Source organism: Astatotilapia calliptera, chromosome 14, assembly GCF_900246225.1.
Source record: "Astatotilapia calliptera chromosome 14, fAstCal1.2, whole genome shotgun sequence".
Lineage (NCBI taxonomy): Eukaryota > Metazoa > Chordata > Actinopteri > Cichliformes > Cichlidae > Astatotilapia > Astatotilapia calliptera.
Window position 1 is genome coordinate 1,476,678 of NC_039315.1, and position 27,860 is coordinate 1,504,537.

At 47.9% G+C, this 27,860-nt stretch overlaps 3 protein-coding genes across 10 annotated transcripts; 1 reads left to right on the top strand and 2 right to left on the bottom strand.

Annotated features, from left to right (window-relative positions):
- Positions 1-181: 181 nt before the first annotated feature.
- Positions 182-12,388, bottom strand: LOC113035920 (P2Y purinoceptor 14). Of its 8 annotated transcripts, none has more exons than XM_026191788.1 (3): positions 12,326-12,388; positions 11,050-11,216; positions 182-1,812 (listed from the first exon to the last, which is right to left on the bottom strand). In XM_026191788.1, the coding sequence occupies exon 3, from the start codon at positions 1,808-1,810 to the stop codon at positions 761-763; it is 1,050 nt and encodes a 349-aa protein (XP_026047573.1). In that variant the 5' UTR covers positions 1,811-1,812; positions 11,050-11,216; positions 12,326-12,388; the 3' UTR covers positions 182-760. The 8 variants fall into 8 exon arrangements, with proteins under 8 accessions (XP_026047573.1, XP_026047575.1, XP_026047572.1 ...); XM_026191790.1 differs by having other exon boundaries at positions 11,050-11,208; positions 12,326-12,386; XM_026191787.1 differs by lacking the exon at positions 12,326-12,388 and adding an exon at positions 11,738-11,971 and having other exon boundaries at positions 11,050-11,208.
- Positions 12,389-12,497: 109 nt separating this feature from the next.
- Positions 12,498-20,216, top strand: shkbp1 (SH3KBP1 binding protein 1). The gene is made up of 17 exons (XM_026191785.1): positions 12,498-12,672; positions 13,567-13,620; positions 13,923-13,968; positions 14,052-14,184; positions 14,268-14,348; positions 14,747-14,917; positions 15,036-15,126; positions 15,571-15,761; positions 15,868-15,983; positions 16,121-16,208; positions 16,437-16,553; positions 16,705-16,875; positions 16,994-17,149; positions 17,302-17,398; positions 17,773-17,957; positions 18,054-18,156; positions 18,349-20,216. Exons 1-17 carry the CDS (start codon positions 12,617-12,619, stop codon positions 19,064-19,066), a joined length of 2,574 nt encoding a protein of 857 aa, XP_026047570.1. The 5' UTR covers positions 12,498-12,616; the 3' UTR covers positions 19,067-20,216.
- A 723-nt stretch (positions 20,217-20,939) lies between these two features.
- On the bottom strand, positions 20,940-27,505 carry esrrd (estrogen-related receptor delta). Its single transcript, XM_026191786.1, has 8 exons — positions 27,119-27,505; positions 25,917-26,235; positions 25,351-25,504; positions 24,110-24,226; positions 23,924-24,031; positions 23,679-23,840; positions 23,202-23,474; positions 20,940-21,952 (listed from the first exon to the last, which is right to left on the bottom strand). Exons 1-8 carry the CDS (start codon positions 27,166-27,168, stop codon positions 21,714-21,716), a joined length of 1,422 nt encoding a protein of 473 aa, XP_026047571.1. The 5' UTR covers positions 27,169-27,505; the 3' UTR covers positions 20,940-21,713.
- Positions 27,506-27,860: the final 355 nt, after the last annotated feature.

Here is a 27,860-nt window from a genome sequence, read left to right on the forward strand (position 1 = left end):
AATTTACTTTAAAAAGAGGGATTTTAAAATGTCAGCAAAATAGTTATTAATATTTTTTATCCCACTCTGCTGCTCCTCGTGTACCTGCAAACAAACATGTAATGACAGATATGACCACCTGATGGCAGCAGAGAGGCATCAGCTGCAGTGAGCAGAGATTGAAAACATGACTAAATAGGAGTTATTTTAGAAGAAAGAAAAGCTTTATTTAAAATACAGACATCATAAAGCAGTTGTAATGACTCTGACAGCAGGAACACTATGACATCACAGTCAGATTGCTGCTCGTCCTGCGGTTTGACACGAGCTTCTAAAAAGAGGCGACTCGTGAGCAAATCAGCAGATTCTGCATGAACGGACTTTAATGCTGCAGGTTTGATGCCCACTCATCACAGTTCAGTTTCACTTCCACGTCAACACTTCCTCTTCCTCGCTGACCTTCCCTGTCCTCTCTGTCCTGCTTTTGGTCAGAACAATAAATAAAACCAAGAACTGAAGCTCTGAATACTTCTCTTATGTACACATAAAGGGATAAAAATATACATTCATGTCTCTTTCTATTTTACACATACAACTCCTGATTTACACACTTTTCTATCAGACCGAGAAACAAACAGAAGAGAGCAATTTTATTACAGCAAATAAAAAAAATACATGATTTCAGCTTCAACATTTAGGTTTTGCGTCTCCTCACGTCTCCTCAGGGGTCTTCTCCTCTCCTTGCCGCTGCCTTATTTGCCTTGTCTCCCCTCCTCGCCTTCTAAATGTTGCTCAGACTCTGCGCCGTGGTCAGGGACCTCCTCCTCCTCCTCTCTCGCCGCGACACTTTTCTCAGCAGCGATTCTCTGAAGGTTCGGCACATGAGGAAGTAGATGATGGGGTCGAGGCAGACATTGAGTGCTGACAGGAAGAGCGTCCCCTCTTTCACCTGCAGCAGCAGGAAGCGGGCGTACCGGCTGAAGCTCGACTCCGGCATCTGGCTCAGCGTGTAGGGGATGCGGCAGACGTGGTACGGCACGAAGCAGATGAAGAACACCACCAGGATGCTGAAGATGCTCCGGTTGGACTTGCGGCAGACGTCGCTGTTATCGCAGCGAACCCGGCGGTACGACTGGTAGATGCGGCGGGAGATGGAGGCATAGCAGAAGGCGAGGACCGCCAGAGTCACCCAGAACATTGAGACGCTGAAGATCGAGGACACCCGGTGCCACTCTTTGCCCAGCGCCGTCTTCAGATCCATGCACTTGCGGGCGTTTTCCTCGTTGGCTTCCTTGCTCGTCAGCAAGCTGTTGGGCATGAGGAAAACGGTGAGGAGGGTCCAAGAGAGGACGGCCAACACCCGGGCACACTTGGGGTTCTGCAGGTGGTGCAGGGAAAAGATCCTGGCTACTCTTGTCCTGCAGGAGGTGGTGGTGATGGAGGAGGGGGAGGTTCGGACAATCTTGACATAGCGCTCGAGGCTAATTAAGCCCATGAAGAGGATCCCCATGTACATGGAGCAGTAGAAGATCACAGCGCTGTAGCGGCAGACGATCACGTGGATGTACCAGCCGCCGAGTTCCAGCTGAGCCACGATCCTGAACGGGTAGGTGCACAGCATGAGGAGGTCGGCCACCACCATGTTCTTCAGGTAGACCACCAGCCCAGAGTCGGCGGGCACTCTGAAGAAGATACAGGCGGCTCCGCCATTCAGAAGCGAACCCACCAGAAAGATCACAAAGTAGAGCAGGGGCAGGATCTTCAGGGTGAAGACGCTGTTGAAGTCTGCCGTCTGGTTGGACAGTAGGCTGGTGGAGTTGTTGTGAGCCATCCCTGCAAACACGAAGAACACAGTACGAGCTTTAGGACGATTACAGGAAACATTTTTCATTGGCATTAATAAAACGGGAGAAATCAGTGACAGAGGTGACGCTCTGTGGCTCCACCTGCAGAATCATTCTCTTTGAAATGAGTGATAAACGTAATCGTCACTTGGAGGAGGTGGACAGACTCTCTGTGGTCAGTGTTTGGTTTCCACTGACAGAGCTGCAGACTGTCTGCATGCACCACCACAGCGGCGTCATGGCGTTATGACAGAGCACAAAGTAACGACCGCTGAAGGCCTGAATCTGCATTTGTGCTTTAACCCATGTTCAGTGTTACGTTGTTTCTGTGCTGCTCGGCTGAAAAAACCTTTTGTGTTCATGCAGTGAGCTGCTCTGTTTACACTGGGCACGTGCACAAACAAGGTTTCACGGACGCTTCCTTTGTCCTGCTCTTCACGCACTTCCCTCCGATCCTGATTCATCCCAGTCCAACACGCAGCGCTCTCGTCCTTCATCTGCGCTGTGAAAACACTTACGGTCGGGTTTGACAGGACAGCACCGGCTGCATCGCGTGTTCCCGTGCTAGTAAAGTTATTTTTAACCTCAGATTTCTGCTAGTGGTCATTCCTGCACTAACCACACAACCTGCTGGCTTTAATTCCACCTGAAACACTATTTGGTTTCTTGTGCACCTACACCAGTCAACAGAAGCTGTTAGTGAATAAGAAATCCTGTGTGGAGATGGACACTTCCACTGTGGATCAGAAGAGCCGATATGAAGAAGGATCAGACAGCAGTTTCCATTTCAGGGAAGCAGCTAAACTCCTGATCAGGCAGCGTGTGGCGTGTCCCTGCAGTGTGCTGTTCCTCTTTTCCTACCATCTCCACATTGCTGATTGTCTCATAAAGCCACTGAATGCCCACAGCTTTAGAACGAGGATGTTTACTTCCTGTGCCAGAGCCACCAATAAATGGCCTGTTCCTTTGTTTGCTGCAGCTCAGAGCGAGCCACAGGGGACGATCATGTCAACTAAATGCACCAACGTGTTATATTATCGACCCTTACGAGGGTCTTTTCAGAGAACAAGAACAAACATAAAGTTTTTTTGATATCACATCACTCCAGGAAGCAGGCTCAACAAACTCTGAGTTCAAAAATAAACCCGGGAAAGGAATCCACTATCAACGGAGCGCCGATACCAGGATTCCCCAGACTTTACCCTGATATAACTTCATGTTAAATTAGACTTTAACCATCCATCCACTCTTTTATAATTATAATATTTCTGACTGTCTGAGGCAAAATTTCCCCGATTCAATTAGAATCGAATCGTGGATTGAATCGATTCGGGACCTTGTGAATCGAATCGATTCTAGAAATCAGTGACGATACCCAGCCCTAGTTGCAGGGCTAAGACTTTAACATTGCTTAAAATAATGCCGATTACATCTTGTGAACATCTGCTCTGCCAGCTGCCTGCACTGTTCGTCTGCAACCCCAAGCAAACCTAAGGCGTGCTGGACTCGAGCTTGGTAAACCAGCGGTGCACTTGACTCTCCTCCACATCCATAAAGTGCGCTACAAACACAAACAGCTAACAGGTGGATTTTCCTGTTTCAGTGCAGCTAGCGATGGGTGGAGAACCACTTACTGCTGACGGGTGTGGACAGTTTAGGATCAAACCCACTTCTGCTGCCACGGGCAGCGCAAAAGTACCCCTTAGACTGCTTTTAGTTTAGTTTCCTTGTTTTCCACTGCATCATTGATTCTATCACTAGTTAGCTAACATAAGCTAATGTAAGTCTGTTAGTGGCAACCAACCAACCACATGACAGCACTGTAGTGGCACAAGATGGCGCTACAAACTCTGAAGACGTCAGCTTCACAGACGGACTTAAATAAGACCGTTTTTTAGAGCAGGAGGGAAATTAGCCTTTAAACATGTGTGTGTCATGTCCACTGTAACACCAGAGCTCAGCTCAGAGACGTTAGCTGGTTCCTGGACCTGCGTCCTGGACTTCGTGGACTCTGCATTCTTTTGGGATACAAGTTCCCAAAGTTTGCATCTGTAGTATCTGATCATACACACTGAGAGGATGCTGACTATGCAATAACAGCTGCAAAGCTTCTGCTTTTACCTTTGACAGGCACAGGACGTGGTGCAGGACCTTCACTGATATTTCATGTTTATGAGACTTAAAGGGAAGTTTGCTTATAACTCCAGCCATTGTGTGAAGGCTGTAAACATTCACAGGAATCATTTGTTAAGTAAACGAGTCTCATCCAGATCCCCGATGTCATTCCTGAGCATTTGTTTGTTTGCTGTGACTCAGTTATGGAAACAAACTCACTTCTTTGAAACTGAAGCTCTCACGAATCAGACCAGCAGACCCCATTTGTTCTGACTCGATAGTAAAACACTCATACTCAGTAAAACAAGAGCATCCATTTCCTGGATGGTCTGAACCACACAGTGTTTGTCGGGCACAAACAGTGAAGGTTTCAGTGTCAGTGACTTTGATTGGTGCAGACGAGGCCAAGCACATCACTCCGGGCCTCCTGTGACAGGACTACATCAATGCTGTTATTACAAAGAGACATTCACCTCACCCACCCAGGTGAAAAAGGTTTCTGTATCAGGCTGTTTCTTTATCCACTGTGGACTGACTGCTGGACCAAAGCACACAGCATGTTAAACCATGAGGCAGGTGGGCTTCAGCAGCAGAAGACCACACTGAGGCCACCTAAGGTCACCTAATCCAGGTCTAAGGATAAGATTTACCAAAGGGGGAAGTTAAAAACTTAATCTTAAGAGTAGAGATAGTCTCTGTCTCCTGAATCCAAAGCAGCATTTTGGATTAGCTGAAGGCTTTTCAGGGAGTTTTTAGGACTTCCTGATAATAATGAATTACAGTCGTCCAGCCTGGAAGTAATAAATGCATGAACTAGTTTTTCAGCGTCACTCTGAGACAGGATATTTCTAACTTTAGAGATGTTGCACAAATGGAAGAAAGCAGTCTTACATATGTGTTTAATATGTGCATTAAAGGACATTAGGTACCAGCTTGCAGAGCAGGACAGACGCAGCCAGGCTGCCTCTGTGTTAGCCCAGTCGACCAAAGGCAGAGACAGCAGCTATGCTGACGGTGGTTATCAGCGGCCTCTGTTTATCCAGGCTCTCCGAGTCAGACTTTCACTCTTTTCCTGCACCAAACCGACCAATTGTGTGACACCTACTCCAGTGAGAGACTTTCACAGAGCAGATCTATGTAGAATATAAAAATATTACAGACTGTGGGTAGTTGTTGCTACTTGCTGGCCACAGCTTTATTTTTAGCACTTTAAACTCGTTAAATCAAACTTAAATGCGTCAGCTGCAACAGATCAAAGTGAAAACCAGAAACAAACTAACAACAAGCTGAAGGAAGGAGGGGAAACAGGCGGCCCAGCACAGAGTAAACCAGAAAAAACTACAAGCACAACAAAATCAGATATTCTGCTAATCTGGGCTCTGATAACTGACCAGGACCAGTATGTAACCAGTATGTAACCAGTATGGATAGATTTGTCGGCACATCCTCACGAGTTTGGGGATGTGAGAAGAAATGAATCCACACATTAACCCTCTGTGGTTTTTTTGATACCTTTGGCGGTGTGGATGGTTTGTTGCTGTCATTTCTTTGGTCGCTGTTTTTTCCACTTCTCAGCATGCATGTGAACGCACCCACACACACACACACACACACACACACACACACACACACACACACCCACACACACACACACACACACACACACACACACACACACACACACACATGTAGGTTAAGAAAAAGAACCCTTTGGTTTAGCATGAAAACATGACCACATCACTTCATCTGAATCTTCAGTGCAGCTCGACCACAAACCAGCGGCTCTTCCTCTGCAGCGTCAGTACAAACCCTGTTTTTGACTCTGTGGTCAGAAATAAAAGATCAAACTGACACAAAACACAACTGAAGGATTTCTGAGTAAAACATGAAGTCAGCCTCAATCATGTCACAGAAGTGTTTTTCCTTGCAGCTCTGACTGTTATATTTCTGTAAGCTGCGCGTCCTGCAGCAGAATCTGTCCTCACGCTCGGGCTCCTGCGTTCGTGCGCCGTTACATCCTGACGTGTGTTTGTGCGTGTTTATGAGCTTGTTTGTGTTTGTTTTTGGGCTCGTTTTCTCATACTGTTGACATTACGTGACATGTTTCCACATTCTTGAATCAGTAAACCAAACAGAAACCTGCTGGATGAAACGACATTAATAAAACAGCACATGCCGCCAGCCTGTGCAGGTATAAGCGAGCAACAGCTGGCACACTTATATTAATGTGGAAACCACAACCGAGGTTACAGTTGGCTGCTGAAAATCTTTCTGCAGCCGCTCGTTTAGAGCAAAACTGTTGAGTTCATCTGATTCATTTGCACCTTTGAGCTCTTTTGAACATCCTGCTCTCCGTGTGTTTGTTTCATCCATGCATGCTGCAGGAGAGCGCAGCTTCTGCCCTCACACTTCGCTCTTTCTTACAGCAGCTGGGAGCAACGCATCACCACAGCGTGGCGTTTACATCTGCTGTTCACACTCGTGACAAATATCCCATCAGCTGAGGAGATTACCGACAAACGTCCTCATCTGATGGTGATGCGCTTTTTCAGTTTTCTAAAACTTTCTGAGCTCTTCTGATGTTTGATCACTTCTAATCTCCCTTCCTTCCTTCCTTCCTTCCTTCCTTCCTTCCTCTGAGATATTTAAAGAAAAAAAGTTTTGAGTGTTTTCTGTGCGTGTAATAAGTTGGCCCGCACCGATGTGAGCTAATGTTATCTAAATGTCAGAGTTGCCTCACTCAGGTTTGCAGCTGAAAGGTCAGATCGTGTGTTAATGTTTCCTTCACTCAACAGAAAAATAACCTTTACAACATCCACAAAGTTTTATAAGTAAGAAGCGCTCTGAACGCAGAACAAAGTCACATGAAGCAGCTGAGCGAGCAGAGAGCAGCGTGGTGGAGCATTCTTCCCCTGTGACGGATTTATCCCGAAACAGTTTGTTTGAGCCTCCGGCAGGTTTTACTGCTTCTTCGGGCTCCGGAGCCTCGGTGAGCCGAGGTCCACCACGCTGCCTCCACACGCATCACGCCTCTACAGCTACACCTCTCTTACATTAATCACAGACTGACCCAATAACACAGCTCTGTCATCAGCTTAAAGGTGCATCAGATGGTTCTCTCACCATAAACTCCAGATGTTGCTCAGGCTCCCATACAGATGTTGCCTTCACCTGTGGTCTGCTTTCCTGCTCTGTGAATGGGAAGCTGAAGTGCTGCTGACAGCTGAGTCTGAGCTGTTATAGTCTGCAGTGGACTCCACTTCCTCTCTCTCTCTCTCTCTAACCCCCCTCCCCCCGTAGAGGAGCCCTCCTCCTCTGTGTCTGACTAACACGTCTATGCAAACATGATAACCCTGCTCCGACCGTTGCATGTTACAACACACTGCTGAGGCCTCTGCATGACAAATACTCCACAAATGCAAAATCTGATGTGTTTGCTGCGTCACAGCTGGATGTTAGCAGATGTTTCTAATCACCTGTGAATATGGTGCTGATATGTGCGCTGGTGTGGACTGGGTAATGCGTTAGGAATGAAAGGATGCCCCGTCGTTTGAACTCTGCAGAGAAAAACCGATGCAGCAGGCGAGTCCGTTTCACTGCAGCAGCTGGTACAGCGTCAGGGCGTCGGTGACAGTCGGAGGTGCAACCTGCTGGTATTAGACCCAAACACAGTGTCGTGACCTCATGCTGCCAAAGACGAGGAAGGAAAAGGTCAGCGGCCTGCAGCTGTAAACCCACTCCTGTTGGGGTTGTCTCACACTGCCCTTTTCCATCAGTGCGTACTCGACTCTCAGGGTTTCCACAGGTGCAGGTACCTGGTACCGAGTACTCGACTACCTGCTCTAAGCAACCATCCAAAAATGTGATGTGGCTGGATTGGCTGACCAATGGCATCGCTCGATGTGTCATGAGAGCAACTCCTTCACAGTGCCGTCTCTGAACTGTGACAAGATTTAAAACCAGAACTCTTCACATGCCACGAGTGTCCAAAAAATGCATCTACGTGCCTGAGTGCACTGAGGCGCTGCCACGCGATTGGCTGATTAGAAGCGAGCAGTTAGTGCGACTTTATTCTTTTGCCTCTTTGATTTGTGGTTTAAACATTTGCCTTAGAAAGACCTGAGCCGACACGAAGCCAGCATGAGCTGAAAGTTTGCTTCTCAGGTTCATCTGAACTTTTTTAATCTGCAGGGATTTTAGTTTTTTCCTGTCATGTTTTAAACTGACATGTTTTCTGTCCCGACTTTGCTTCCTGCCAGCTTCATTCTGTTGTCACTGTTGTGTACGTCCTTGTTTTCGGGTGAATCCCTTCTGTAAACACTTCTCGTTCCAAGTTTGCATTTCTTGTAAGCTTCTAACCTTCTTCCTGTTGAGCTTTAGACCTTTGCCCCCCTCCCAGCCTGCACCCTGCGTTATTTTTGCTCGTCTCAGCCTCTTCATTCTGTTTCCTTTGTTCTTGTAACTGTTGGTTCTTTAATTGAAGCTTGTTTTTCACTTCCCTCAGAGGCCCGGGGTAATTCCGGGTCTGTTGGTTTGCATGAAATTAGTGAAGATGTAAAGCAGCTGTTTCATATTTCACATGTATCAGAACCTCAAATTCAAAGATGGCCAAACAGGACATGGCGGCAGAAACCCGAGTGCAGAGTTTTGTCCTGCACTGTTCACCTGTCGCTCTGAGCAGATAACAGGATGTGTTTCAGACTATTTCTGGGCAGATGTTCTCACTGCATCTTTTTTTTTAGCTCCAGCGTTTTCCAATTTTAGCCTTTTAGATCTCTCCCTCTCTTCCTTTGTTCCACTATGATGGGGGCTCCTCCTGCACCTCGCCGTCCACTTCAAATCGTTCTTTGGGTTTATTGTGCATCAGGTGCAGTAATGCTAAAGTTCATCCATCCACTCGTATCACCCACAGGAAGTCGTTTTAGGATTTTAACCCGTGTTTTTAGGGTGTGGTTTTTAATTAGCAGGCGCTTCATCTTTACTGCACGCTGTCTTAATCTTCTGACTGGATGCAGCTCTGCACAGCAGGGTGAGCTGCCCCTGTGCAATTTGCAGTTTTTCATGTTGACCACGTGACTTTAACTCGTCCACAGCTTTGGTTGGTGACAATTATGGTTACGGGTGGGATCAAGAGAATAAGGCCCAAAACCAGGCTGCGACTGTGACTCCTGGAAACCACCTGTTGCTAAGGAAAACCTGTACTCGTCTTTGTGATTGCGTTCATCAGTAGCATGTTGCTGCAGTCGTACTTTCAAAGGATTGTCTATGAAAGCTGGGGAGCGTGCCGTAGACTGGACTGGGCCGACCGCTGAGTGTCGACCGTCATAACTACAGTACATGGTGTTTGGGTGAGATGCTTTGTAACTTCAGTCACGATTTTCACCGAGATTTAACACAAGATCCAAACCACACTGTGCCACTGCCCAAACACAACATTCAAAGTATAAAAACTGTTCCTTTGTGTTACATTCATACCAAATCACGTGTTTGAAGCAGTTCTTTCTTCCACACATTGATTCTCTGTATGCCATCGATGAACGTAGAGATGCATCTTTGATTAATACAACATCTTTTAGACTTTCTGCAAAATGAAAAAAGTTGAACCTGATCAAAGTCCTTTCTAAATGATGCTCATCAAGGCACCTTTGTAGGCAGAGCTGTGGATACAGTGAAGAATAGTTATCGTGACAGCGGCGCTCATGTGCCGACGTGTACACAAACATTTCTGGGGGATTTTCTGTTGACCGGTCCAGCAGTTTGTTTCTTTGTCATCTTCGGTCCTGCTGCGTCCGCCCACGCTGCCTCGCTCTGCAGGAGAATGGGAGGAAGAGGAATCCAGCAGGGAGGAGGAAGATATCAGACACGAGAGGAGGAAGTGGAGCATCTCTGTCATTTGAGCTGAAACAACACTAAACATCTGCACAGCTGCAGGGACGCGCGCCCAGTGAGCGCAGCCCTGCTGCGCTGCGCTCAGCGCGCATTTACACTCACTCACATCTGTTTTTGTATGGTAACCTACATTTGTTCTGTACAGCAGCAGACTGTGAATAAATCCTCGTGGTTACCGCTAACAGCAGAGGATCGTGGCTCAAGAGTTGGGAGTTCGTCTTGTAATCGGAAAGTTGCCGGTTCGATTCCCGGCTCGGACAGTCTCGGTCGTTGTGTCCTTGGGCAAGACACTTCACCCGTTGCCTACTGGTGGTGGTCAGAGGGCCCGGTGGCGCCAGTGTCTGGCAGCCTCGCCTCTGTCAGTGCGCCAGGGTGGCTGTGGCTGCAATGTAGCTGCCATCACCAGTGTGTGAATGACTGGATGACTGGATGTGTAAAATGCTTTGGGGTCCTTAGGGACTAATTAAAGCGCTATATAAATACAGGCCATTTACTATTTAGTCACATTCACGCTGTCTTGGAAACTGTGAGGTTGCTTTAGGATGATTTCACATGTCTTTGTATTAAGCTGGGCTCGCTGACGGGGCTCTGCCTTTTACTATAGAGGGCGCCGCAACCGTTGCTTGCCACCACTGACAAACAGCCCATCCCACTCTGAACACGTTAGTTTAACCCTAACAAACAGGATGGATTATGGAGAGATAAAAAGTCCAGTGGCTTTATTGTCATTCCAGCCATGTGCACAGTGAAGTGAGACAACATTCCTCCAAGACCACAGTGCTACAGATGACAGACAAACATGGGACCACAGAAAGTGCAAGTGTGCAAAAACTGCTAAAAACAAAAACAGTGCAACAGCAGACAGAAGTACAAAAGAAAAGTGCAATGATGACAGTGGGCTGTGCAAAAGTAACTCAGTGTGTGTGTGTGTTCCTGTCCAGCTATCTTTGTGAGGACCAAAATCTGCATTCTACTATACTTGTGAGAACCAACAGTCCCTTGTGAGGACACACTCACCGGTCCTCACAAGTTTGAAGCCTTTTTGAGGCTCAAAATGTGGTTTTAGTGTCAGGCTTACAATTAGGTTATGGTTTAGGGTTAGGCATTAATTTTTAATGGTTAGGGTGAGGGGCTAAGGAAACCATTATGTCAGTGAAGGTCCTCACTAAGATAGCTGAACAGCCTGGGGGAGGAAACTTTCTCAGTATGGCAGTGAGGGTACCTTTGCCAGAAGGAAACCGGGTGAAGTAGACAGAACAGCCTGGCTATGCTCTTCATCTCTCAGCTGGTCCTGCGTAGCTCTTCCTCATGTATCGCTGAACTTGTCCTGGTGTATCATCAAAAGCCTCTGAATCTGTCAGCCTGTCCTGACTGTGGACACCTGCCGTCCTCGGAGGAAATCAAACACGACAGTTAGCAGAATATTCAGAATTTACCTTTTTCTTAGACTCGCTTTTATAATTAATAATAATATTAATATAATTAATAACTTCTGCTGAGGTTTTGTTACAGTTTGGATTTGTCTGGGCCTCACGCTTTAATTTTTGCGCCCTCTAGTGGTTAAAATACTTCACCACAGGTGTTTGTCGCCCAGGGCTGGTGTTTAATCCTGAATGATTGTATTTGTCAGACCCTGATGCAGACTTGGAGTCAACACATGTTGGTCTGGTTTGCTCATTGAATTATTCCAAGAATAAGTCTGTTACATGATTTCATCCTGAAAAGATTTTTGTGAAATACTATTAGATCTCCTTCTGATTTCACTCTTTTGCTCACTAACATGTTTCAAAGATGTGTCCGGCAGCCTCGCCTCTGTCAGTGCGCCCCAGGGTGGCTGTGGCTACAATGTAGCTGCCATCACCAGTGTGTGAATGTGTGTGTAAAGCGCTATAGAAGTACAGGCCACTTACCATTTATATCCCCATCATGAAGTCTGTCCTTCTACAGAGCCTCTGCACATTACCCACACTTTCATTTAGTTTCATTTCTTTTCATATTCTGAAGTCTGCAGATTTTCTCTGATCGGTTTCATTTACAGTCACGTGAACAGGACTGAAGGAGTGGAGTAGTGGAGAGCTGCAGCACTTTCACTTTAAAGATCAGAGGCTGACATCAGAAAATGACCTTGCGATGGTCACCTGAATATATTTTGCTGAGGTCTGAACTTTGAATGAACCCCTGCAGCCGCTTCTTTCTTTTCTTTTCAGCCATTCTGTCGGACATTTACCTCTGGGCTTGGGATCATCGGTCTTATTTACATACAATATTTTAAATAAGGCCATAACAACAACAACAACAACAACAACAATAATAATAATATGTCCTATTGAATAATATTTACAGTTTTCAAAAAGCCAAAAAGTTTTCTGAATTGATTTGCCTGTAAAGAAACAAAGATACTAAATGCAGAGGTGCAGGCTTTGACTTTAAAATTAAACATACTCCAGTATTCCTTATCTCTTTTTAGTTTTTAATCAATTAACTTTGTTTTTATTTACCTTTAAAAACAAGTCTTCGTTTTGTTTTCTTCTGTTTTCCCCCAGGAACTGGTCTTCGGTCCTGATCTAGTCAGACTCCGGGCTTTGGTTCATTGTGTGCCCCGGATCCGGCGCTCCCGGCCGGGTTTCTCCGCGGGTAGACCGAGGCCATAACGCGGCCATTATGCCCCGCCCCTCTGTCCGACCTCCGGAAGCCGGCTTAAAGCACAACGGAAACAGAGTTTATCACCGAAAAATGGATTAAAACTGTGTCTTTGGCGGTCATTGTCGGAGTCTCCGGGCCTTTAGAGGATGTCCACCACGGCGAGGAGCGGAGACATCATCCACCTGAACGTCGGAGGGAAGAGGTGAGACCCAGGAGTGGCTGCTAACCCGGCTAGCTCCCGCGGCTAACATGGGAGGATCCGTTATCGGACAGACTGCTTCCAGTATCATAGTGTAGTAATGTTCTCTAAAGTATCTCTGCGCTAAGACATTAAACACGTTTTATAACCCCTTCTATTGCACAGTATACTTTAGATGTTTTTAACCCGGTTATAAAGTCCGTGTTTCGCGCTTTGTGAGTTTTTCCAGCCCCGCACTTTGTTATTGTTAGCTAGCATAACTTTGCTCACACCAGAACCTGGCACAGAGGAGAGAAACAGGAAACGAGCCGCTGTAAGCTAGCTGTACTGCGCACATTAAACATATAAACGACGAATAAATAATAAAGTTCAGATTTACTTCAGTAAGAGTTTATATTTGGCCTGTTTAACGTAAATAAATTAAAACTATGCTGTCCGACAATGGAACTGTTAAAGTTAGCAAAACAGGTTTGTCTTTTGTTGAAAGGCAGGTGATGTGAGGTACATGTTCACCTATTAAACATGTCAGAGTCAGGCAGAGGGACTCAGTCAGGAGTGTTTATAAAGACTGAAGCTCATCGCTCGTTTTTTATTCAGTGTTTAGTGATAAAATATTGATCTTTAACCAAGACACGGATGCAGGAAATCACGGCGTGCTGGAGCGCAGCAGGGCAACAGTTTCATGTCCGTTAGTAAAAACGGATGTAAAAGTTTCTCGGTGCTCATTAGACTTTAATGTGCACCTGTGACTCCGTGCACGAGGCGCAGGTATCACCAGGGTCAGATAAGGAGTGAAAGGTCAGTGAGGAGGAGGAGGAGAGGGGAGCTGTTCACACTGCTGTTATGTCTGTTGTTTTATGACAACACGAGAGTCAACGAGTGTGTGTTTGCTTTCAGGTTCAGCACCTCCCGCCAGACGCTCACCTGGGTCCCTGACTCCTTTTTCTCCAGGTGGGTCAGAGAGGGAGACCCTGGCTGTCGGGGGCTTTTAGGTTACTTTCTCTGGACTACATGCACTTCACTCCCTAAAAGCTGATTTTGAGCTGGACATGCTAAAAGTCTGCTCATTTGGTCGAATGTGTGCAGAAACATGCATGTTAATATGCGTACGTGAGCTAGTCTGTGATGTGATGAAATTGTCGTGTAAGTGAAATGAAAGGCAGATGTGACTGAACTGGTTCTTGTATTTTGGAAAGCTGAGTTTGCTGGTTTCTGACATCTTGATGGTTTCTTTGGGGGTTTTCTCTCTTCAGCCTTTTGAGCGGCCGGATCTCGACTCTGAAGGATGAAACTGGAGCTGTAAGTAAAGCTCCTCTTCCTCACGTCCCCGCATGCTTTTCCTCCTCGCGATAACTGCGTTTGTCCCTCCTCTCTCGCTGTAGATCTTCATCGACAGGGACCCCTCCCTGTTCGCGACCATCCTCAACTTCCTGCGGACCAAAGAGCTCCACCCGCGCTCCATCAACGTGCACATGCTCATGCACGAGGCCGAGTTCTACGGCATCACACCGCTCGGTGAGGCTGGACCGCACTCTGAGCTGAGCACGTAAAGCCGCAGACGTCGCTAAACGTTCTTCATCACTTTGTTTTTGGAACAGTGCGTAAGCTGCAGCTGTGTGACGAGCTGGACCGGTCGTCCTGCGGAAACGTGCTTTTCAACGGTTACCTGCCGCCTGCAGGTACACCTGTCCTCACAGCACACCTGACCCCCACCTGACAGGGCCTTCAGGAAGTTTAAATGCACAACACATAATTTATGCAGGTGTTAGGATGCTTTCTATAAAAATGTAACTAATTTAAAAAAAATTTGAAATTAAATATCTTAAACTTCAAAATGCTTTATCGGGTAAAATTTTCATACAATGTGAGCATGTCTGTATTTATTATATACGAATCATTGCAAACTTAAAAAGTTGTTATGATTAAAATAACGAAATCTTTTCTGTTTCAGATAAAATGTGCCGCAGGAGGCTCACCACTCACATAAAACGATGCAAATATAATTAATGTCCTGTTTCTAACTGAAACGTGGAGGCGTGATCCTGATTCACAGCTCCTTCTGTCTGTGTCGTCCCAGTGCACCCGGCGAAGCGTCGGAACCGTCACAGCGTGGCCGGGTCGCAGTTCATGGCGGGCCGCGTTGTTCCTGTAGAGCGAGCGCCGGTCCGACGCAGCAACACGATGCCTCCGAACCTCGGGAATTCTGGGATACTGGGAAGAGGCATGAACGAGGATCGGACGTCAGGAGGTCGGCACGTTAAATAATGCTTCTTTATTTTGTACTTTTTTAAGATCGGAGGGACGTGGTGGGAGTTTCATTGTGTGTGCGTGCGTGTGCGTGCGTGTGTGTGCGTGTGTGCGTTCAGGGCACTCATCTGACCCCGGCATGGTTCGGATCATCTGCGGCCATCATAACTGGATCGCTGTGGCCTACGCGCAGTTCGTGGTCTGCTACAGGTAAACGCGTCACATGACCTCTGTTGTTTATTTGTTTTCACGTGACTGGGAGCGGCTCAGACACATCGGCACATCCTGCTGCATCCACACCTCCGTCCGAGCATCTGTAGCCGTTTCAGTAACACCGTGAGCCTCCTTAGAGAGACGTGCACACACGTGCGCACAGGTCACTGCTGCGTGCTCTCACACACCTTTAACTGCAGGTCGCAGGTCATTTATCACCCGTTTAAATTTGACTGTAGTCTGAGGTTTGCGTTAATCTCAGATTAGCTAATACTCGGGCCAAAGCCCAATAATCCTTATTCCGTACTGAGTCGTCCCGTCAGTTTGTAGTCTGTCAGAGAAGTGGGGGGGAAAAGCTGTTTTAGCTCCTCCCACTGTAAGCTAACTGTCTTCTGATTGGCTGTCCCTCTCCTGCCTCCTTCTTCCCGCCTCCTCTCTCAGGGTGAAGGAGTCGACCGGGTGGCAGCAGGTCTTCACCTCTCCCCGCCTCGACTGGATGATCGACAGAGTCGCGCTCAACGCCAAAGTGATGGGCGGGTCGCTGGGAGACAACGACAAGATGGTGGCTGTCGCCTCGGTGACGGAGATCATCCTCTGGTCCATTTGCCCTGATGGCAACGGCAATGAAATCGGTACGAGTTTCTGCGCAGTGTTCCCGGGAATCGGGACGTAGGTTTGATGAGCTGCTCGGGAAACGTTCCCAGTAACAAAAACAAACGTGTTTCTCCCTCCCCGCAGGCGTCTTCAGTCTCAATGTCCCCGCTGAGGCTCTCTTCTTTGTTGGTAACCAGCTCATCGCCACCAGCCACACGGGGAAGGTGGGGGTGTGGAACGCAGTCACCAAACACTGGCAGGTGGGTGGAGACGCTCTCAGATGGTCGCTTCAGTGGAAGTGCTGAAGCCTGAACACCTGCCGAGGGAGCTGATTGGACCAAGTCTGTTTCAGGTGGTTATCGGTCTGCTTCACACATGTTCTCTGTGACCTTTGCAGAACCAGGATGTGGTTCCCATCAGCAGCTACGACACCGCCGGCTCCTTCCTTATCCTGGGCTGCAATAACGGCTCCATCTACTACATCGGTAAGAAGCTGCAGATCGATGAGTCGGATCAACTGAAAACTGCTCAGTACGAGTATAAATTCATCAGATTGTTGGCTCGTGGTCATTAATTTACCAACCAGAACCTGAATCTGTTCAGTAAATGCTGCGGGCCACTCTCACCAGCTTTCATTGGGAGGCTTTGGCTTCACGACTTGACAGATGTTTAAAAAGTCCCCGCTGTTCACGATGTCCCTGTTTGCTGGTCAGATGTTCAGAAGTTTCCTCTGAGGATGAAGGATAACGACCTGCTGGTGACGGAGCTGTACAGAGACCCGACCGAAGACGCCATCACCGCTCTCAGCGTCTACCTCACACCCAAAACAAGTACGGAGACACTGACACTGCTGCTAATACAACCACTGCAGGGCGTCAGTTTTCTCCACATTCCTTCACCTCAGTCTGTTAGAGACGAGTCAGGGAAAGTCTTATTTTTCATGTTCCTGCAGCCGTCTCACACTTAGCCCGGTTTGCTCAGGTGACAGCGGGAACTGGATCGAGATTGCGTACGGGACCAGCTCGGGGACTGTTCGCGTCATCGTTCAGCATCCAGAGACCGTGGGCTCAGGGCCTCAGCTTTTTCAGACCTTCTCTGTCCACCGCAGCCCCGTCACCAAGATCATGCTGTCGGAAAAGCACCTCATCTCAGGTACGAGAATCGCCTCGTCTTGGAAACTGGCGTTCTGTGTCGAATGCAGGGCTTAAGCTGATGTCTGCAGCTCGTTCATGGTGTCGTTGTTTCTGAGCTCCTCTTCGTCGTCCTTCAGTTTGTGCAGATAACAACCACGTGCGGACGTGGACGGTGACTCGCTTCAGAGGAATGATCTCCACCCAGCCGGGGTCCACGCCGCTCACCTCCTTCAAGATCCTCAGCCTGGACGACGTGGACGGGCACGGAGGCTGCAGCGCCGGCACCGAGATCGGTAACTGTCACCCCGATCGCAGTCCGAGCTGTGTTTGAGGACTGTAGCTCTGCTTCTGTAATGAAGCGATGGAATTCATCAAAGACAATCAAACTTTGACTTTGTCAGATTTCTTCAGATCTCCTTTCATTTCACTGTCTCGTTGGTTTCAGGGCCGTATGGAGAGAGAGACGATCAGCAGGTGTTTATCCAGAGAGTCGTTCCCGACACGGATAAACTCTACGTCCGGTTGTCCTCCAACGGGAAGAGGTGGGAGAGCCGTAGACACTTGTAACCCACCTGGTTATAACTGTGTGTGGTCAGTTTAGTTTTAGGATCCCCATTCGCTCCTGCAGTAACAGTAGCTGCTGTTCCTGTTCCCTACATGCATGAAAGACAAACAACACAATTAAAAACAACAACACTGTCCTCGGCGTCACATTGGTTCAACAAGGAGGTAACGAAACACGCCGCCTGTCTGTCGACTGGCGTGTAGAGTATTGACGTCCATGTTGGAAAGTAAACGTAATAACAGAACAACCCGCGAGCACACGATGTGTGATCATGTGACACTGAAGGTTAAAGAACGTTTAGAACCAAACGTCTGTTAAGACCAAAATATCGTGTGTGTGTGTGTGTGTCAGGGTATGTGAGGTGCGTTCGGTGGATGGGACCTCCATCACGGCCTTCATGGTCCACGAGTGCGAGGGCTCGAGCCGCATCGGCTCTCGGCCGCGTCGCTACCTGTTCAGCGGCCACAGCAACGGCAGCATCCAGATGTGGGACCTGACCACCGCCATGGAGATCGCCGGCAAGGTCGACATCAGAGGTAAAACTCCAGACTCGTGATGTAGAAGAACAACTTCTTGTGCTCTGCAGTTAGTTAGCAGCTGATCAACATGGGTTCTCATTGGCTGTTTGGCAGCACTGGGCGGACCCACAGAGGAGGAGCTGCTGGAGCTGCTGGACCAGTGCGACCTGGCTCTGACCAGAACACCTGACAGCACGCCCCGAGCTTCCACCTGCAGGTAGAGTTCCCTCCCACTGAGCCTCATTCACACAGGGTGATGCGGTGCAGAGTCCACGTTCTTCTTTGGTGTTTCTATTTTGACAGATGACTTCTAATCTCGCGTCTTTGATGGATGCCATTGGTCGTTTGCAGTCGTAAACATCATGCTCTTACTGTGGTTGCTGATTTGTGTCACTTCCTGTTCCTGCAGCCTTCACTCTCAGCTCAGCGATGCCTTCAGGACAGAGCACCTTCGCTCTATGGGAGGAGGACGAGGTGCAGCCGGAGGTTCGGGTTCGTCTGCGTCGCTGTACGGCAGCCTCCCCCGCCAGGCTCCGCCCCCCGTTCCCTTCGCTAAACCTGCCCGAGAAGCTGGCCTTTCACCTGGACTGCAACAAGGCCCCTCCTACCCCACCTGCAGCCAGACCAGCAGCCCCCGTCCCCTCAGGCATCTGGACCGGGACAAAGAATGTGGGTCTGTGCGCAGGGGGAGCTTTGTTGAGCGCTGCCAGGAGCTCGCCAAGGGTTCAGAGGCGGCTGTGAGCGTAGGGTTCCCGCCGGGGTCAGAGGGCATCAGGCGGAGCCTGGCGGTGTGCAGTGAGTTGGAGGCCAAATTCGGCCTTAGGACCCCTCCCACCTTCACTGTACCCCCTGCTGCTCGACATTCACCTGGACCGCCATCATCGCTGTCCTCGTCACCGCTCTCCTCGTCATTACACCGCAGGACCTCACCCGCTTCCCCGCCGAGCCCTGCCTCCGCAGCGGTGAGCCCGACCCGTTCTCAGGCATCTGTCTCCCCTCGCCACAACACTGCGGCGTCACCCGTTGATTCCTCGGGGACCCCCGAGAGTCCCCCAGGTCCCGACAGCCCCACCCCTTCTGGCCCGCCCACCAGCCCCAAACCACATATGAATGAGACCAGCTTCTGATTGGCTGATCTGCCTGAGAGCTTCGGGTTCAGGTGGACACACGATGGCTGAAAAAACTGAAAACATGACTAAAAGCTGTTGTCAGGTGAGACGTGAAGAAGAAAATGATACGATCAGCTCCTCCGGTGGTTTTTGATAACGGCTGCAGATCGACCTTCAGTCTTTATTTCAGGTAAAACAAGAAAAGGCCCCAAGGCGAGGAGAAGTAACCTCTTTGGCACAAAAGCGTCTTTTAATTAGAATTGGATGGTTGTGACAGGATGAAGACCAGGTCAGAGCTGCTGCAGGAAGCCTGGGTTTGTTTGAACCACGTCAGCCATGCTGATGCGTCGCTGTTATCAGAGTAACCTGTCGCACTGTAACGTCACAGTTCAGCTTCTGGCAGCTGAAGAGACGGACGCTTCCTTCGGGAGGCGGTGGAGACCAAAAACTGAGCTAAAAGAGTAAAATCCCAAACGGAGACTCCTCAGGTGATCGAGCACAAAGCTGTTTGTAGCTTTTCTAACCAGCACTCTTTCTAACTTTTCTAACAGACTTCACAGTTTTGTCTTTTTATTTCATTTGTATGTTTGCTGACTTACCGACCCTGAACGTCTCACAGCTGCTTTGAGGAAACCTGATAATTCCCCAGAATCTCCAGGAACTTCCCTGGAACAAAAACTAATTTGCAGATGAAATAAAATAATTAAAGGGTCAAAAAACTGAAGCGATTTGAAGGGAACTGAATCTGTGTGCATCAGGACTCATTTCCCTGTTTGGGTCTTCAGGTCTCTGAAACCGCCTTTGAAGGTTTTATGAACTCTACATGTTTACTCTGGACGTTTTCAAACTCATCATGTCACCAAAATATCAAAAATCCAATTTAAATTTAAAGTCTGAGCTCGTTTGAAGCTCATTCCCTGGGAGTGCAGAGGGTGTAACTGTTTAGGTTTTCTGTAGTACACTTTATGGCCAGCAGGGGGAGACTCCAGTACAGGAATGTTAGGGGTGCAGCTCACCTGTTACCCAATTTCTTCATGGTGCGTTCAGGGCTGTCAGGCGATTATTTTTCACGACTTTCTACTGTTTCTCAGATTTTGTAAGTTACCTATGAATCCTGATGATGCATTAATAATCCTAATCGATAATAAACAATAATATATCACTCAAAGCACGGAGTCCTTTTTCTGCTGCATTGGTGCTTTTAAGGGGAAAATGTATTTCCAGGAAGCCTCAGAGTAAACCGGTGATTACAGGAAAACTGCGTCTTCCTCCTTTACTGTGATGAAGCAGAGCCGCCTGCTGCCCACAGTCTTCCTCGGGTAAGCTGACCTCAGACACGGGTTAGTTTCTGATGTTCGCTCAGCTTTGAACACACTTTTAGCTTCAGCCTGTCTCTGTTTGCTTTGAGCTGCTTCGTGGTTCAGGCTACATACACTGCATTTTTTTATGAGTACTTGACGTTTGTGGTATTTACACTGCTATGACTGAATTTCCCTGTGGGAATAATAAAGTCTCTGAGTTACAAGATGAAGATTTTACAGTGACAAATTGACAAACTCCACGAGGTCTTCGCTCTTATGTTTTACTCTTTTTTTTTTTTTTAAATATGTTTAACTTAACTGTTATTTTATGTCTATTTTATTATTTATTAATAATATATCATTATATTATGTATATTGTTTGAAATGGTGAAAAACTAGAGAGAGACTTCCACAGAGGATGACAAATTTCTAGTTTCCTACGACCTGTGAATGCAGCATCTTCAGCCATTAGGAATCTGTAATGTTTTTAATGGTTTCCAACTCTGTGCGTACAGCTCAGCTCGTGTTGTAAAGACTCATGTCTTAGAGACATGACGAGATATTTTAGAAGATAAAAGATGAGCACCTGATTTTATTCCAAAAGCTTTAATTTATTGTTATAACAAACAGCTCTGACACAGTAAACATCCACAGCCATTTAAACGACGACTCAGCATCGCAGTTTGATCGCATCATCGTGGAAAAATGGATATCACACAAAAATATTTTAGTTTATAAAAATAAATTTAAATCTGACTCTAGATATGCCCACCTTTTCCTACAGGAGGCGGAGCTTAAAGAAGTGTTTGCTGATTGGTTAAAGTGGCTCTGTTCTGCTTTCCTGTTCATAATAAACATGAGCCAAGTTTCTAATAACGACTTCAGTGAGACGAACACTCTGTTTCAAACTTTTTTTTTTTCTGATGTTGGTCTGTGATGTCACAGAGGATATCCCTACTGTAGTCATCTCAGACATAAAGGCCCCGCCCACTCGCCGTTCAAACATTTAAGTAGGACGGTAGCCCTTAAACAGGGAGTAGCTTGTTTGAGACAGAGGCCCAGTATCAGACAAAGAAGGGTTATTCTGAACTGTGACTCATGCAAAGCTGCCCTAGCAGAACCCACGCTGCAAATGAGTAGAACGGTTCCACTTTAATGTTTTCTGATGAAAAGCTGTAACGCTGGATCTTTGAGCAGAAATGAGCTTTACTGAGCAGGAACGGTCCCATAAACAAAAAATACGGAAGCTCATTTCTGCCAAAAAACAAACATCATGATACAAAAATATAACTTCTCTGAAAGCTAAAAGTCAAGTGCATTGGGTCATTTTACAGTCTCCCCGATAAATGGCTGACAGGACGCGGTCAGGCCTTGGCGTCGAGCATCTCCAGCAGCAGTTTGTGGATGGGGACGTGGCGGTGGCGGTGCAGCCGCAGGAAAGCCTGCACAGCTCGGTCGGCGGTCTGTCGTAGCAGGGGGAGGGTCATGAGCAGCCGTCCTGCTCGGTGCTGCTCCCGGCGGGACGACTCGTAGTCCTGCAGCGCCTCGTGGAGCCCGTCCTGAAACCTCTGCACCGAGTCCGGGCAGTCCACCGGGTCAGCGTCTGACAGATGGACAGACGCAGGTTAGAATGCTTCCTCGCTCATTACACCCAGCATGCTCAGCTGTATCAGGACAAACGACCAAAACACTCTGCTACAAACACAAAGTGCAGTTCCTCTCATGGCCACTTGAGGCTCTGGTCTAAATATGGTCACTACTGGCTCCAAAAGTCTCTCACCTACATCATGTGAGGTCATGTGATTGGTTGGTTTTGTGTTAGCAGGAAAACTGAACTGGTTACGGATGAGTTTGCATGAAACTGGACATCCGATGGTGGAGGACGTGTGCAGTGTCAGACTGCTTTAGTTTTTAAAGACTGGGTCCTGTTCACGTCTCTAAATCACAGACTGGAACGTTTGGGTGCTGCTTGTTAATCAGCTCAATATGTTCCCCTGATCGACTGATCAGAAGCTGTGAGTGTGTCTGCACGTCTGAGCCTGAGCATCTGCAGGTTTAGGACGGCTGTGCAGCCACAGGCCTGTCTGCCAGTCTGTTTATTGATCTGAGGCTGAGACAGTGAGAGTCTGAGCAGACTTCAGTGTTATTGATCGGCTGCTCCTCGCCTGCAGCCTCCAGCGCCGCCACTAAACGCTCTGCTGACCACTGAACTGCGACAGAGTGAGAGCCACAAAACTAATTCAAGTCTGGGATTAATCAATACTGCTGTTTCAGCTCCCAGAGTCTGATCAATATCAATAACCACTCCTCTAAGATCAATGAGTGGAGTGGTTATTGTGGTAAAATCAATATCTGAGTTCATGCTGGAGCTCCTCAGCTGTCCCGCTCACAGATACACAGCAGCCATATTGATCAGGTATGTGTGTGTGTGTGTGTGTGTGTGTGTGTGTGTGTGTGTGTGTGTGTGTAAAACTGTAAAAGCTGTAAAACATGAGTGCTGGAATTCCTGCATCATTTATACCACAGTACTGTCCTGTGAGATGCAGACGAGTTGTTTAACTTAATCATCATTCATCTCAGGCTCTTATTTTGAAACTCAGACAGCCAGGAAGTGTTAATATCTGAGTTCATGTGCAGCCATAACGCTTTGAGTCAAACAGAAACCATGAAGAATGTGTCTCCTAAACACTGAGCATAAGCAGGTTACTCCATCAGGACGAGATTAAAACGAGATTATTTGTTTCTCCTATAAAACTGCAGGGAAACATCGCCCCCTACAGGCCTGTTCTGCCCTGACACACAGTACTGTCCTACTGTGGTTACAGGCAGTGGTGCTAATGGCTTGTTCTTACCAGAGTTGGCAAGTGCCATGGCCTTCAGGGTCACCACCTCCTCAGGGCTCAGCTTCATCGCTCTGTATTTCGCTATCAGGTGACGCAGCGCCTCGTACAGGTCAGCCAATCCCGTGGCTCGACACTGAGCTTCGTCCAGACACAGATTCCCGGCAAACACGAGCTCGTCCCCCCCTGCGCCCTGGGAGCGCCAGGCCACACCCACCAGCAGCGCCTCCATCCAGCCGCTCTGCAGAAGCGACATCTGATCGACCAATGAGAGTCCGGAGAAGCCTGGGAGTGGGCGGGGCAGAGTAATAAATGACAAATAATTATTATTATTATTATTATATTACCTGTGTTTATACATAATGTTCCAGTGCTCTGGATAACCAAGTAAAGGTTAAGGGTGGGTGTGGTCTGGATTGGGGACCAGGTGGAGGTTGAGGGTGGGCGTGGTCTTGATTGGGGACCTGTTTGGTGGTCTCGAGCGTGTACCTGGAATCTGTTTTGCCCAGCCAATCAGAAGCAGCAGCTCCCGGTTCAGGAGGTCACACAGGATCAGCAGGATCCGCAAGCTGCTGTCATTGGTCGAATCGTCCTGATTGGCAGCTAAAGGGGCGGGCTCTGTGAGCAGCAGGTGGGAAATGACCTTGTTCCCTAAAAGACAGGAAGTGGATGATAAACGGCGTGGACGAGTAGTTTGACCTGAAAGCCTTCAGAGGGAGCGAAGGTGAACTCACTGCTGCTGCTCGGGTGGCTGTACGGGGCTTTGCTGCATAAACTCAGTCCCGTCTCCACCCGCCTCTTGTACTTCTGGCGCCCCCCTCTGACGCGGTCCAGACGGACACCTGCAACACGCAGAGGCGTTTCACACACACGTAGTTCTACTTCCTGCCAGCTCGTAACGGTCGTTTGGTGTAACGTACCCTCCCTCATCATCCCGGCCTGCAGACATTTCTGGAAGCGGCAGGCCTGACAGGCTTTCCTCCTCCGCTTCGTGATCTCGCACTCGTTCATCACCGGGCAGCTGTACTCGATGTTACCTAGGTAACCACAACAGGAAATAAAAGCAGGAGTGTCAGTAGCTGTGTCCCAAAACGTAGGCTGCATACTTCGGAGGCCGCATTTGAAGGCCGATTACGTCACAGCCAGGCGACAAAGGCTGTCCCAATTCATCGACTCCTTCAAATGCGTTCTTCATTTCCCCGAATTTGAAGGATGGGACGGGTGTGTCCTTCGTGGCCCACCATATCCCAGAATTCATAGCGCGGCCCAGCCAATTCCAGTTTCCAACAATGGCGGCCGCTACTAAGTTTTAATATTACTCTTATTAATCTTTCTGTGTCTCAAAATAAACGTTTAACATATTTTCAGTAGCTGTGTAAACTTCAAATATCTGCTCGGTTTATCGAGACATCACATATTTGCAAATGCAGTGGTCAGTTTGTAGGGTGCTTTATATTCTGTGGTCACAGCTCTGCAGTAATGCAGGATCTTTGTGAGAGTCTCTCAGACTGTGATCAGAAATGAACCCATACTCTCATCGTGGATCAATAACGTGGATCATCCTGCCCTGTAATATTGAAACCCTCTGCTGTGAGTTTCTTCGTGGCCTCCCTTTGACCTCTCTGCACAGATCAATAAGTGAAGTGATCGGGCGTGACCAATCGATCGCCCGGAATGAGAAACAAGCAGCTGATGTGAGAGACGACGGCTTCTCACACTAATCGATACAGCGAGCGCTGCTGTATTGATCGGCTAATGAATCACACAGACTGTAAGACCTTTGATATTTAATAGAAACCAGCTGAGCGTCTATTTATTTATGACTCTACTGATGACTTGGATTCCCTGTTTGTCCTTTTTAGTGTTTTTTGTAAGGCAGTTTCACATCGCGGGTCGATCTTCACAGGATGTCCTTTGTAACCACGTTATTCTAAAGGGTGCCGTTAAAAACCTATTTGGAGGTTTCACACAGGAGACGTGCAAAAAGCGTAATTTGGCTGCTGTTTGGACACATTTACACTCAACAGCCTGATGTCATAAACGACCAGCATCGTTTACACTAGTAACAGTAAGAATTATATTTTATAAATATATCATCAGCCGTCCTCATCCTCATGTTTTTATTTCTTTATACAGGAGATGATGAACGTGCTCCTCCCACCTTGGATGGTCCTCTTGAAGAAAGCCTTGCAGGCCTCGCAGGACGCCACGCCGTAGTGATACCCGGAGGCGAAGTCTCCGCACACCAGACACAGCCTTTTGGGCCCCACGGCCCCCATCGAGGTCATGTAGTCGCCCCTCAGGATCGAGTTGACCTGCAGATATACGACGTCATCATCAGTGGCGAGCAGTAAGACGGTCCCCACAGACCTCAGCTAACTGTTCCTGGACTGGACCTCGGGGCTGCGTTTGAGTGGTGTTGGGGCCTTTTTAATGGCCAATCACATGACTGCTGTGAGGTTTCTGTACTAACACACCTCCATGAAGGCGGAGCTCCAGTTTTAGTGACGTTCGAGGATTTTATTTGGATGTCAGTGAGCTCAGCAGGTACCTCAGTCCAACCTTCAGCTCTGACTCTAGTCTGGATTAAGACTTTTGGGGCACCAGAGAAAACTTCCAGGAACAGTTGGATACGGACGTGAATTTGAAGTTTGGCAGTTCGACCCCGGGGACGTTCAGACTTTAAGAGTGTTTGTGTTTTTAAATGTGATTAAACAGAAACTTCACCTGCGCTGAAAACGAGTCCGATACAGAAAAACACAGCGACGCTTCCGACACCAAGACGCTACTTCCACCGCTGGAACTACATCCTGTCGGGGAGTCGGGCTCCGCTGCTCGGCACAGGAGACTGTACGGTGAGGAGGAGGAGGAGGATGAGGAGGAAGAAGAAGCCGGGCTGTGGAGGAAGAATTCTGCATGTGAAGGGCTGAGAGTGGGAGTGGCTTCCAGAGGAAAGGCGGGACCAATGGGGGAGGAGTGGAGGAAGGAGGGTGGAGATTGAGGTTCATCTCTGGGGGAGGAGGAGGGAGAAGAGGAGTCCAGGATGCTAAGGAGGAAGAAGAAAGAGGAGCATGAAATACAAACCAGGACAAAATGTGCAGAACACAAAATAAAATCTCGAGCCGACTGCTGACATTAGTGAGGCCGTTAATGACCTGCAGGGTTAAAAACAGAAGATTTGGGTTTCCCATGAACGCATTCCAAGTTTCACAAGTTTGGTGCGAAGAGTTTAAACGTGCATTCTGTGTAATGACCAGCAGGGGGCGCTTTACAAGAAAATGAGCCTTTAAATCTGAGCTCGTAGTCGTGCAAAGGTGACGTTTGTTCGCGTTCATCGGGACAAAGTGTCGCGTTGTTAATGCCAGATCGTGTTTTACGATAATGAAAACAAGTCTTTTCAGATAAGGTTTGGTCTGTGTGCTTCTCTGATCAGAGAAAGCTCCGCCAGTAAAAGTGGAAATCATCATTGATGTTGTGCACATGGACATGAGTCTGTGTGGGAGTGCAGCGCTGCAACGTCGCGTTCAAGGACAGGAAAACTTATTATTCATATTCACATCAACACAGAGGTTGTATTTCACAAACCGTGTGAGTCTGCACAGCGTGTTCATCATACATAATATACAAACGTCATACACATTTGCACAGAATTGGAGTTATTTTAAAAACAGAGCAGCATCGTTTGTTTTTGTGTTTTTCAGACGCACAAAGAACAGAGTTAAACTTGGGGAACGCTGCCACACAGTGTTCGCATCAGATTTTAAAGAGTTTCCAAAAGTACCTTCAAACGTTTTAGATTTATTTGTCTGTGCTACTCAAAACGTGCTGCAAAGAAAACTGTCACACATCCAGAAAAAGCGCGTTAACTTCACTAAAACGTTTGAATCTGGACCTGAGGACGGTTTCAGGCCGAGGCTCCGTGAACTCACCGCTGCGGGCTGAGCAGGTCGCCCGTCACGCAGAAGTCCTTCAGCTCCATCGTGAAGCTGCTGTGGAGCGTCCAACACCCGAGTAATAAAAGTCTCTGATGATACTTCAATGTCCAACGAAAAAGTGGGACAAACGTGCTGAGACTGTCTCAGAGGGACATCTGAGGCTTTCAGGAGTCTGCACTGTTATTTATCTGTTTGTTGTGTCATCGCAAGGGATGGGAGTGAGGGGGCGGGGCCTGTAGGATCAGCCAATCAGCATATTGCTTCTCTGAGAGGGCGTGGTGGGAGTTAGCTTCTCCTCCTCTTCCACCAATCATCTCTATTGATTTGGACAGAGACAGATGTAGGCCACGGGAGGCCGAAGCTCCGGTCTGCTGATGTCACCCTGTAGCGTCTACATCTGTAAATATGCAACACACAAATACAAGCATACTGTAATTCGTGAAACTGGATGACGGTAAAAATAAATAAAAATAAAAAGAGACGCTGAGAGCACGTGAAGCCTGAAGGTCCGTGAGGCGTTCAGGAGCCTTGAAAATGTTCCTACTTTTCCTACTTTCATGCCATCACAAAACACAATCAGTACAGCTATGACCCTGGTTTTTGCCCCACTGCGGGCTTCCGGAAGCTGGCCAGTCAGAAGGAAGAGGCCGTTTTAGGGACTTTAAAGAGACGCATGTTTCAGACAGAGGATGAAGTGAGGCGCTGCACTGAGGCAGACAGAAGGAAGGGTGGAGCT